The sequence below is a fragment of the Furipterus horrens genome, unplaced genomic scaffold (genome assembly GCF_987537825.1).
Source record: "Furipterus horrens unplaced genomic scaffold, mFurHor1.1.pri manual_scaffold_4, whole genome shotgun sequence".
Lineage (NCBI taxonomy): Eukaryota > Metazoa > Chordata > Mammalia > Chiroptera > Furipteridae > Furipterus > Furipterus horrens.
The window spans coordinates 98,625,347-98,637,719 of NW_028327174.1; the positions used below are offsets into that span (position 1 = coordinate 98,625,347).

The 12,373-nt window shown below is 50.2% G+C and overlaps 1 protein-coding gene across 1 annotated transcript in view; it reads left to right on the forward strand.

The window, feature by feature from the left end:
* The first annotated feature begins 786 nt into the window (after positions 1 to 786).
* The window catches only part of LOC150012528 (protein arginine N-methyltransferase 8), an 86,720-nt gene continuing 75,133 nt past the window's right edge, over positions 787 to 12,373 (forward strand). The window contains exon 1 of the mRNA XM_090273855.1: positions 787 to 1,362. Coding sequence (XP_090129981.1) covers positions 1,288 to 1,362 — 75 coding nt within the window. The 5' untranslated portion in view covers positions 787 to 1,287. The remainder of the gene's footprint in view (positions 1,363 to 12,373) is intronic.

Genomic DNA, 12,373 nt, shown 5'->3' on the forward strand with positions numbered 1-12,373 from the left:
GCCGGTAAGACGGGGGGGAGAAAAAGCTCTCAAAGTGAAGACAGGAATGCATTGTATAAAAATTCACACCCCCTCCTGCCGCCCAACTCCTTAAAAAAGGATCAAGAGAATCCTAATGGGTATGTGACATCCTCCTTCTCTCCATAAAAGGGACTTCAAAATCTGGTGACGATGGGGGAGGGGTGAGGAGAAAGAAAAATGATTGGGGGGGGGCGGGGCAGCTACCAGGGAAAACCAGGGTAGGGGAAGCAGGACCGCAGGCTCTTCCATTTGACTTTCTCCGACCCTCGTTCCTAAACCACCTCTGGCTGAACCTTCGCCCCACCCTCTCAGCCTCAGGGAGGCTTGGAGCTCCAAGTGCCCTGGAGAGGGAGGGTGGGAGAAAAGGCGAGGTCATGACACCTTACGTAGTCCTAGAGTTGAAGGAGTTAAGGACCCTCCCTCATCCAGACACCTAGCCCTTCGCTCCCCAGACACTTCGCCAAGGAAAGATCCAGGAATTGACAGAAGAGCGGGATAGTTGGGGGTGGGGTGGGGTGGAGGGGGGGGGGCGAGGTAACGGCCCAACCTTGCCCAGAGCGTGTTCTCGGGGAGGAGATGCACACCCGGGTCTAAGAAGCTGCAAGAGTCCAGCTCGGGCGCCTGCTTTCTCCGAGCCTCCGGAGCGGCCCTGCAGCGTCCGCGCAGCCTTGCCCCCGCGCAAGTTGTCCGCAGCGGCGGGGAGCGGGGGTGGCGGAGAGACCCTGGCAGCCCGGGGGAGGGGGCGGGCCCGGGGCTCCGGGGGCCCTAGGTCTGCGCCCAGCCGCCGCCCGCGGCACCGAGCCTCTCACCCCGCCCCCACTCACCGGGCTCAGCCCCTCGGAGAGACGCGCAGGAAGCGTGTGGCTTCGCCCGGCAGATCCGCAGAAGTTGAGAGGAGTTGGCGGCAGCCTTCGGCCCGCCGGACTTTGCGAGCAGACGAGCAGCCGGGATAGCGACGCTGCCGCCGTGGAGCCCTCGGGGCTGCCTCCCTCCTGCTGAGCCCGCAGCAGCGCGGGTGGAGAGGGGCGGGGAGGGGACCGGGCGCACGAGAAAGAACTTGAAACTGCCTGAAGGAATCCGAAGCAGATGAGAAAGGAAGAAAATAAAACAAAGCGGAGACTGCAGGAAAGACTCAACCGTGGTTGATTGTATCGGCAGACGAGTTTTTTTTTTCCCCTTCCAATTCTCTCTTTCTCTCTCTCTTTTAAAGCTACACCAGCTCTCTTTCTCTACTATCTTCGTATCACCAAACCCTCGCTAGCTCTTATGGGCATGAAACACTCCTCCCGCTGCCTGCTCCTGAGGAGGAAAATGGCGGAGAACGCTGCCGAGAGCACCGAGGTAAGCAGACGAGAGGCTCGGGGCGCTCGGCGACCCCCCGCCCGCCCGCCGCTGTTGCTGCTCAGCACCCAGAGCCAAACTTTCCCCGTCCCTCCCGCTTGCTTCTGCCGGCCGTGTGCATGTGCGTGTGTGTGCTGGAGCGGGGGGAAGGCAGTGCACATCTCAGGTCCCCCCCTTTGAAAATGCAAGAGTCGCTCTCACCCCATTTCTCTCTCTGCCCCCCGCTGCTGGCTTCTCTTTCCCCCAAGTCCTGAGTCCCGGGCAGCCGCGCTCCCCTGCCCTCCCCCCGCTCCGTTAGGGCTTCAGAGTCCCGACTTTGTGCAGAGCAGGGACGGGTGGTCCCGCGGCCAGGTCTGCTCCCTGCGGTGCGCTGACAGTCTCCAGCCGCTGCCCCGGATTTACCCTTCCAAGCTCGGGTCCCTGAGCTCTCAGTCCCCGCAGCACCGCGGAGAGCTCCCGGCCGCACGGGGCACGGCTGAGCTGGTGGTGGGACTTGGACGCCACCAACAGACCCTGGGGCCCAGATCCGAGCCGTGGCGGTCTGCCATCTTCCCATGTGAGAGCCGTCTCTGGGGCGCTGAGCCCCGGTAGGAAATGCCGGCCGCGGCCACCTTCAGGACCAGGGACAGCGCCCGCCCTGCCGCAGCCAAGCCCGCGCTGGCGATGGTGGCTGCGCGCCGCGGGCTGCAGCGACAAATGAGTCTGCAGCCACTCGTCCCGCAGCGGCTTTTGAATGTCGCTGTAGCTCCTGAAATTGCGCTCTTGCCCCCCGTCCTCGGCAGCCCAATAAGCTGCCCTTTCTCTACTCTCGACTTGGCCCTGAGCCGGGAAGGGCCCTGCTGGCTTTTGCGCCCCAGTACTTATGATGGCTGTGTTCTCTGGCCTCGCACTGACCCTGCTGTTAGTACAACTGGACTAGTCCGCAGATTCTGGGCACCTGTGGTCACGGAGGGGATCAGCGTGGGCGGTCCCCTTACCTTCCTGGAGAGATGAGATGGTGAGCCCAGGTGGGGGCGGAGTGGGGTGAGGGTGTGAAGATCATCCCTTAATCTGTGGCAGGAGAAAGGCAGGGAGCAAACTCTCGAGCTCTATTAATAGCCAGGTGTCTGCTGGGGCTGCTGTACATTTCACATATGGTTACCCATATGCAGCGTGGGGCAGGGATGGAGGTGTGGCACGGGAATTGTCTCTCTGTCTTTCTGGAATGCAAAAAGGTGCAGAGACCCTCCCCCGGTCTTCTTCCTGTGAGGTCTGAACAGCAGCTAACCCGTACCCCCACGGCGTGGGCAGAAAAGCTTTTTAAAACCCCATTCTCGGAGAGACTAGAAGCAGCATGCATCTGGCAACTGTCGATTTTGAAACAAACACCCTCCGGGGCTAAATCCTTCTCCTTGAGTTCTGGCAAAGCCGGCAAGTCTGCGGTCTCCCTGGACGCTTGCTGTCCCCACCCTCACCCCCCACCTCAGAGCAGACATTCTGAATGATGTGCAGTGCAAGGTTCCTAGCCTCACGGAGGAGAGCTAGCCTTACCAATACCCTCGCCTTCCTCCCTCTGATCGCCCACCCGAGACAAGTTTCTAAAAATAGCTCGCAGTCAAAGCTGCACTTCTGTGAAGTGTTGGGCTAGGCACGTAGCAGTCCCCGCAGCTAGGTGGCTGGGGCACTGGGAGTAAGAAACAGCCCTCCACTGCTCCCCACCCCGTCCCTCTTGGTTCCTGGAAAAAAAGTGTTCTAGGGTCTCTAGCCCCAGCGCCCTGGCTGTTGCGCGGGGTCTGGGTGCAGACTCCTGCTGGATTCTTCATTGTGCAGCAGCAGCTGCTGAGCTCCCCACCTCGGTCAGGATTAAAAGCGTCCGGAGCAGGCAGAGCCACACGCGCCAGGCTATTTTTACTTGCTTCCCCCGCGGTTCCGCGCTCCCCCTTCTCAGCAGTTGCACATGCCAGCCCTGCTCAAGGCATCAATGAAAATAGCAGTAGGGCCTCTGAGCTCCTGGGAGGGGGAACAAAAAAACCACGCCGCATACAGCGCGCTGGGTCGGGCAGACCCATGGGAGCTCCTCGCAGGGGAGTCTGGGGGTTCAGTTCTTATCAAGTTCCCTGAGAAGTGGAGGAATTCAGACTTACCCAATGTTCAGATGTTTCCAATGAAGCCATCCAGGCAGTGTGACAATCACTTGGCTTTTCCCCAGGAACTGGCTGTTTTTGGAATAAGCCAAGACTAGAACAGTACTTTCAAAAGTGGGGAATTGTGGGTTTGCCTGCATGCATGGTGGGGAGCAGGAGGCAAACACACATGCCTGTGTGTGTGTGTGTGTGTGTGTGTGCGCGCGCGCGCGCTGCACTGATGGTGGCAGTGGTCCTTGTTCTTACTTGAACATGTCTTTATCAAACACTGACTCTGTATTAGGAATAATTATGTACCCGAGATCTACAGATGAGGACCACCAGGGCCCTTGCCTTCCAAGGACTCACAGTCTGGTGGACAGTGGTGCCCGATCATCCAGATAATCCTGTAGCACCTTTTCCTGCCTTTTGTTGGTGTTGTTTGCAGGCACTTTAATCTCCTTTCATCCTCACAATAATCCTGTGAGATAAGCAAAGGTCAGTATTCATTTGTGTGTGTGTGTGTGTGTGTGTGTGTGTGTGTGTGTGTCCCCACTCTATAGTTGAGGACTCTTGAGGTTGAGAGATCCAGCAATTTCTGAAAGTCACCTAGCCGGCTGAGTCAGCCTTAGAACACAGCTTGATCCCACTTCCGATGCTTTGCCCTTTGCCCTACATTCGTACTTCCAAAAAGATGCAGTGTATGAATGGGAGTAGGTGAGGATCAGAGAAGAGAGGTTTACTTCAGAAGTGAGAGACGAATGTGGGGGTGTTTTTTCACAAGGTAAAGATATTCTAACTGATAGGCAAGAAGGAGCAAGTGAAGAACAAGACTATTTATATTGTGAGCCAAACCTCTCTCACCAAGCAAAGTCCGGGAGCTGAGGCAGTAGGATATCAAGGGCACAGGCTTGGTGGGCACAGTTGGCACTGGGTGGCCCTGAGTGCACTCTTTAACCACTCTGGCCTCAGTTCCTTTAGCCTGAGCTGGTTTTCCTTACAGACATAAGGAAATGTGGGGACCCTGGCACATGGTAAACACACAGCGATGTTAGTTCCATTTCTGCTTTCTCTGGCTCCCTCAGATGTGCTTTTCATCCTCAGCTGAAGCCATCTTCACCCAGCCATCCCCACTCGCACCAGTCTCTTCTCCTTCTCCCCTGTTCCCCATGCATCACCGGAAACCTTCTGATGTGGCCTTCTGAAATGCCTGCCAAACCTCCAGTCTGACCCTCCTTTTCAGTCTGCTCTCAGCGCCAGAAGCAGATCAACCTCACCTCTGCCCTCACTAAGGCAGCAGCAGCCTCTCAACTGTTGGTCCTCTTCCCTCATCCAGCCTCATTCTCACTGCTCCTTGGGCTTTCAGAAGCACAAATCTGTTCATGATCAGACATCTTTTTAAAAGCTTACCATGTTGCCTGATTGAATATAGGATACAGGATAGAGCCCAATTTTCTTAGCATAGTGCACAGGGCCCTTCAAAACATGCCCCATGCAATTCTCTGTATGGGACAGCCACTGACAACATGCCTGAATGGCTTTGTTCATTCTGGTCCTTCTGCCTGGGCTGCTCTTACTTCCCTCAGGGAAAACACTATTCCTCAACCTGCAGCCCCAACTCAAAGGTCACTTCTTCTGGGCAGCTTCTCCAGATCTGCCATTTATCCACCACCCCCATGGAAAATAAGTACTCCTTGTTCTTCACACCTGCCTCTTGCTTTTCCTGTTAAAGATATTTGGCTTCTTACATGTCTATTTCTCCAGTTAGATAATGAACTTTTAAAAAATACCCTGTTCTTTACACTGTGCCTGAGACGCAGTAAATAATAAATGTTAATAAATGTCTTCTAAATTGATTCACAGAATTATGAACAAGCTCCAGAGCCTTCTGGGTTTTAGCCACTCCTGGCTTTCTGAAAATTGGGCTTCCTATCTCCCATCCATCTGCTGTACCTACATTACTGTGGATCTTTAAAATTCAGAGGGAGTAAATATTGAGAATCAAGGTGGTGCAGCAACTCAAAGCATGGGTACATTTTGGTTATTTGTGTACCCATTCAATGTTTGGTAATTACTGCCTCTTACCATGGGGTGTTCTTCTGAATGGCAGATAAATGGATTAATCACAGTGCCCAATTATAAACCATGGGGGATAATGGACCCTTGTGAGCTGCTGCTTGCTTTACCAATTCTTGGAGAAAGTCTGATGCATTGTTGATGGTGATGACTCCCTGATTGGGGTTTTAGCACCTCAAAGGACAGCCCCAGGGCTGATAGAACAGTTTTAACAGAGGAGTCACTTGGAGACTGTGTTTGAGTGTTCTATTACCTTACTGACCCAGGGAGAGAGAAGAGTTACGGGCTGGAAAAAGTCCTATACTAGGACAGTGAGATTAGCGGTCCAAGTGAATGCTGCTCTGTGAGTCACGGACAGAACTGAGCTGACTTCCGACACGGTGTGTACTGGCGGCTTAGCTAGTGGATGCTTCTCCTCAGGAAGTGCCTTTCAGTTAAAGGGTCAGGGAATTGAGGAGGAAGAGGGCAAGCAGAGACAGGACCCAGGCCTGCTTCTCTGAGGATGTCTCTTTCTGAAGAGTGTGGGGGCTAACTAACCATGTAGCCTCTGGCTCCAGCCTGCCTGGTATAAAATCCAGCTCTGAACTTAGATATGTTGTTATGTCGAACAGGACTTAGCCTCTTGTGTGATTATTACATGAATTAATTCACGCAAAGGATATAGAGCGTGGTAAGTGTGCAATAACTGTTTATGATTATTATCCTGCTAGCTTTTGGAAGTCTTGCTGAAAAAGTGCAAACTGGGTGAATTCTCCCACTTCCTCGCTTCTCCACTGAAATGATCCATAAACCATAGTCCACGTCAAATTTTCCTCCCTCAGAAAACACCAATTCCAGTCCCTAAGTGAGCTCAGGAGAATTAAGAAGATACCCACATTTATTTTCCCCAGGGAAATTTGGCTTTTCAGAGTCCTAAATTGGCTTTTGGCTGTCAACAGGGTGAAACACAGCACTCCTGTCTCCAATTCAAGAGTGGATTTCATTTCCTCCTCGTTGCTAACTGTGCTGTGAAGTGATTATCACATTCCAGTGTGGAGCACGCAAAACTCTGTAAAAACACGGCTTGCACCTTGGAGTCTACTGTGCCAGCAGGGAAAAAATGGGCAACACGACAATATGTGAGCTGTCGAGGTAACTGGAAGTGGGCGGTGGTGTGCAAAAAGCAGACATCGTTGTCGTGTTCTGAGCTGACTCAGTGGGAGGGTAGGGAGAGCAGAGGCAAGAAGGGCCTCCAAAAGGTCACCCCGTTCCTGCTTCCACTGCCCAGCACACTCACTTAACCAGGACATGCAGCTGACCGCTGGGTAAAAAGCTTTCCCCAATTCCTTGCGCATCTCAGCAGTCAGGAAGTTCTTCCTTAGGTCTGAGATCAGTCTCTTCTACTTCAATCTGAGTCACGCCTGGTTATGTTACTGTAAAAGGAGATAAAAGCTGGCTGGTTGCCTTCGCATTTTGGGGCTGCGTTAAGGCTGTGTCACCTTCTTTACTAGTTTTTGTTCCACATGATTTCAGCCCCTCTCTCTGGTATGCTGGTAGTAGCCCTCTAATAGAAATAGCCAGGAGAGGAGTATTTGAGATCTGCCTCTCCAGTGTTATCCAGTCCATGGGGTATTTCACACATCAAATGGCTTTTCTACTTCACTTGTTATTAGAATTACCTCCAGCATCACAGCTTTCCCCAAATTTGTCATAAGTAAAGATTTCTTTTTAAAAATGTATTTTCATAAGAGCAAACAGTTTGATGTGCACATTTTCATAAAAGTCCTAGAATCTTAGAGCCAGATAAAAAATCATTTTTAAATTAAGTGATGGAAAAACTTGCCCAATATCACAGAGCTCTTCAGTCTTGAGGCCTTGTTTACCTCTAGGTCAATGTCATTTTTACTTCCCTTAAATGTAGCATCTGATTCATCGTTTCATTTTTTGTGCTAATTTTCTAACATATCCAGATATATAATATTATATCTAAAACCAGTGTTTCTCTATATAAAATCTAGGAATTGTACAGGATGAAATCTCTCTCCTTTTCATTTATAATTAAAATGCTTTGGCATGTATCATCATTTTTTTTTTAAGTATATTTTATTGGCTATGTTGTTACAGTAGTTCCAATTCTTTTCCCCTTTGCTCCCCACTGCCCAGTAGTCCCCTTCCCTCAAGCAATCCCATCCCCCTTAGTTCATGTCCATGGGTTGTGCATATAAGTTCTTTGGCTTCATCCTTTCCTATACTATTCTTAACATCCCCTTGTCTATTTTGTACCAACTGATCATGCCTCTTAGTCCCTATACTATTTCCCCACCTCTCCACTTTCCCGGTCCCAACTGACAACCCTCCAAATGATCCCCATACCTATGATTCTGTTCCTATTCCGGTTTGCTTAGTTGGGTTTTGTTTCTATTTTTTAGATTCAGTTGTTGATAGTTGTGAGTTTGTTGTCATTTTAGTGTTCATAGTTTTGATCTTCTTTTTCTTAAGTAAGTCCCTTTGACATTTCATATAATAATGCCTTGGTGATGATGAACTCCTTTAGCTTCACCTTGTCTGGGAAGCACTTCATCTGCCCTTCCATTCCAAATGATAGCTTTGCTGGATAGAGTAATCTTGGTTGTAGGTTGCTTTTCACCACGTTGAATACTGCTTGCCAGTCCCTTCCTGCCTGCAAAGTGTCCTCTGAGAAATCAGCTGATAGTCCTATAGGCACCCCCCCTGTAGGCAACTCTCCGCCAATCCCTTGCTGCCCCCAGGACTCTTTTTATCTTTCACCTTTGGCATCTCAATCATGATGCGTCCTGGTGTGGTCCCCTCTGGGTCCAGCTTGCCCTGGACCCTCCGTGCTTCCCGGACCTGTATGTCCACCTCCTTCACAAAATTTGGGAAGTTTTCCTCAGTTTTTTCAATTCTTTCTTCCTCATACTGCACTGGTTGACTGCTTTTTTCTTCCTCATGTTCCAAATAATTGATTTGAATCCTGGTTTTCTTCCCTTCACCATTGGTTTTGTGTGGGTTTTCCTTCGTTTCACTTAGCATAGCCTTCACTTCTTCTCTTATGTGTTTGCTGTACTCAAGCATATCTGTGAAGCCTGTGAGCATCTTTATCACCAGCCTTTTGAATTCTGCATGTTAGGTTGTCTATCTCCTCATCTGTTAGGTTGGCTATCTCCTCATTGCTTAGTTCTGTCACTGGAACCTTGATCCATTCCCCCTTTTGGGCCATACTTCTCTGTCTCCTCATTCTGACACGCTCCTGTGTTTGTTTGCCTTTGCATCCCAGGTAGAGCTGTCGCTCCTGTTATGTTGGAAGGGGCAGAGCCTTAGGGATTCATCAGTACAGGGTGACCTGTTTCACCACATTGTGGCACTGTATGTGGGGGAGGGGTCAGAGAGGGAACAATGCTGCTTGCTCAGAAGTTGCCCCTTTTCCAGGCACCTCTCCCACTTCCACACCAGACTGGCGCCCCTCTAGCTGCTGCCCTGACTGTTGTTCCCATAGTGGGTGTATCTGCAGACGTTCTAGGACCATGGGGGCCCTTTAAACAAGTGGACTCTGCTGAGACAGGCAGTTTCTTCCCCCATCCCCACCACCTCTGGTCTGCATAGTCAGAAGCAATGAGGCTTGATTGTTCCCTGGTGCTGGGTTCGTGGACTGCGAGGTCCGTTGAGGAGCTGGGAATGCTCTCCTGGTATCCCTTCTAACTTAAAATGTGTGACTGTGCTTTCTGCTGGCCTGCCGCTGCTGCCGCCACCACACGGCGTCCTCTCCTCCCCGGCTCCGCCCCTCCTACCTGTCTGGATGAGTATTTCTTCTTTATATCTTTGTTTGCTGGACTTCCATGCAGTTTGATTTTCTGGAACTTCTGGTTGTTTCTAGTTTTGAGGTAGTTGTATTCCTTCTTAGTTGTGGAGGGAGATGCAGCGTGTCTATCTATGCCTCCATCTTGGCTGGAAGTCTTATATCATCATGTTTAATGCATGCCATCATACAGTGCACATATCGTCGTCGGCGGCAGCCGTCCGTCTCGAGAGACGATGGTGTAGCTTCTTAAGAGTCTATCTGCACCGCCGAGAATGGCTGTGCAGTCCAACTCGGGAGTGACACGGTATCTGTCTCCTCCCGTGTTGAATCGACATCTTGTGATGACGCTGGAGTGTCCTCTCCAGTGAAGCTGAAGCTACAGAGCCTGGGCAGGGTGATATGGAGGGTCTGCTGTTGCCCATGCAGCAGACCCCCCCTCTCTTCGCAGCTGAAGGGTCCAAGGGAAAGACGGAGTCGATACAGCTTGGGTTCAGGTGCGCCGCAGGAGTTGCCGGTGTTGACTACAACGTCAAACCGCCTTAGGGACTCCGGCTCCGGATTTTCTGTCGGGGTTTACTCCCTTAGCCTTTCCCCTGAAGAGGTATGCCGCAAGGCAGCGGAGGTTTTTTGGAGTCAGAGTTTTCCTTCTCTGAGTGCACATATACATGTTACATAATGTACACCATGCATAGATACTTAACACTATGAGTTACTATGTATCCCTATTGCACAGATGAAGAAACCAAAGCATAGAAAGTGAGTGTTGCTCACCCTCGATCCCACAGCTAGAAATGATGGAGCTAGGACTCCATCTCTGGTTTCCTAGCCCCCAAGACTCCTGTTTTCTTTCCAGTCTGCTAGGCCGCAGAGGCATCATAGGGAACAGAGTAGAAACTTAAAATATGAAGAGAAAGAGTGGAGGAACTAACAGGAGAAATAAGGAATGGTAGATTTGTAAGAACCAAGAATAGGACAACGGTCCCACCTTTCTTTTCCTAGGTCTTCCTTTCCTGCATTCACTACTACTCTGCCATTCTTATGCCCTGTGGGTGGCAGGAACCTGGTATAACTTATGGCTGTGACAATCTTCATTCCAAGCCACCTACTTATCTAAACTGTCCCCATGTTGGGGGTCCAAGCTGGTGCGCCGGGGAAAACTCTTTTCTAACAAAGCACACCTCTTTGGAAACTAGACCCAAGGTCACCCATAATAGGCCTGGACTCTCATCCAGCTTCTTTCCTGGGATGAGATGAATAGCAGATGCTTCAGCATAGGAACTCTGTTTTTTAAATATATCTCTGTAGTTTTATCTAGGACTGCTGGCTAGAACAAAGTTCCACATACCAGGTGACTTAAAACAAGAGAAACGTGTTGTGTCACAGTTCTGAAAGCTACAAGTCTGAAATCCAGGTGTCAGCAGGCTGGGTCCTTTTGGTGGTTCTCAGGAAGAATTTGTTACTTGCCTCTGTTCTAGCTTCAGGTGGTTGCCAGCTATGCTCAGCTTTCTTTGTCTTGTGTACATATCACTCCAACCTCTGCCTCTGTCTTCATATGGCCTTCTCCCCTGTGTGTCTGTATCTCTTTTTTCTTTAAGGACACCAGTCATATTGGATTGGAGGCCACCCTATCCAGTATGACCTCATCTTAACTTGGTTATATCTGCAAAGACCTTATTTCCAAATGAAGTTGTATCTATGGGTAACCAGGGTTAAGCAACACTTCTTTCTGGGAGACTTAATTCAACCCCCGACACTGTCCAGTACACACACGTAATAGGTCTGAGTAGAAAATGGCTGAAGAAAGACTGAATGAACACATAGCAGGCCTTGGAACAGTTGCAAAGTCAATGAAGGTAGGCTCTTTCCTTTAAGTCCCTTTTCTGCTGCTCAGTTGGCTGTCCACCTTGCCCACTGGCTCCCAGCGCATTTTTCAGGACTTCTTTCTTCAAGCAGTAGCAATGATGATATAAGAGCTACCATTTTACTGTCCTCATTATGTGTAGGGCACAGTGTTATTTGCTTTGTAAGCATTACTTTGTTTCATTTACACCACAGATTATAAAGCATCTCTTAAGATTCCCATTTTGCAGTTGAAGAAATAGAAACTTGTGGTGGTTGATTAACTTGACCAAACTTATGGCACAAGTGAGTAGTGGGGCTGGAGTGCTCTCAGAGTTGGAATATGTTCTGCTGTTGACTTGGGTCTCTTTCCCCACTTTTCCCACATCCCCAACCTCAAGTTGCTCCTCACCTTTCACACGAGCTTCCACTCATGGAAGGAGTTGGGAAGGAACTGATTAACTTCCATGTGTGGTAAAGGGCCTACAGCTGCCTGGAGCCTGTCAGTCTGTAACAGGCCCATGTGTTCCGTCTCCTCAGCCTTCCCCGGGGGTTTGCTTTGCCATTGCCAGGGGAATTATTTCAGTGGTAGAATTGGGAGCACATTACTAGCTTATGGAAGGGCTATTCTGGAGGCCAGGAGGCATAGGACTTCCAAACAACTAAACTGAGTAGACCACTGATTTCTCAGTCAGAGGCAGTTTTGTGTGGAGGCAAAGTGTGCAGCCTCTGTGATTAGTATGCCTGGATTCAGGTCCCAGATATGTGCTTACCAGCTTGCACAAGGCACTGCAGTCAGCTGCGTCTCGATTTCATCATCTAGGACACATAATAGCACTTCATACCATTGAGTTATTGTCAGGATTAAATGAGTTATTTCATGTACAGCACACATGTGGCACAGGGTAAATGCTCAAGAAAGATTAGCTATTATTTGTAATATGGGTTTATCCAGTGGTGTCCCAGGGTGAAAGCTGATGAATAAGGGGCCCTGACTGCTGACATTATCGACTTAGTGGCAGCAGAGGTGGGAGCAGGAAAGCCAAGGAAGGCCTCTTTGAGTCAGGTCATTGAATCATTGAATCATTGATTCAGCCATTCTCAGGTCAGCCAGCCACAGCCACCAAGACAGCTGAAGACAGGGCTCTTCAGCACCCCCTGCCCAGGGGACCACTCCTCCCCATGAGAAATATACCAC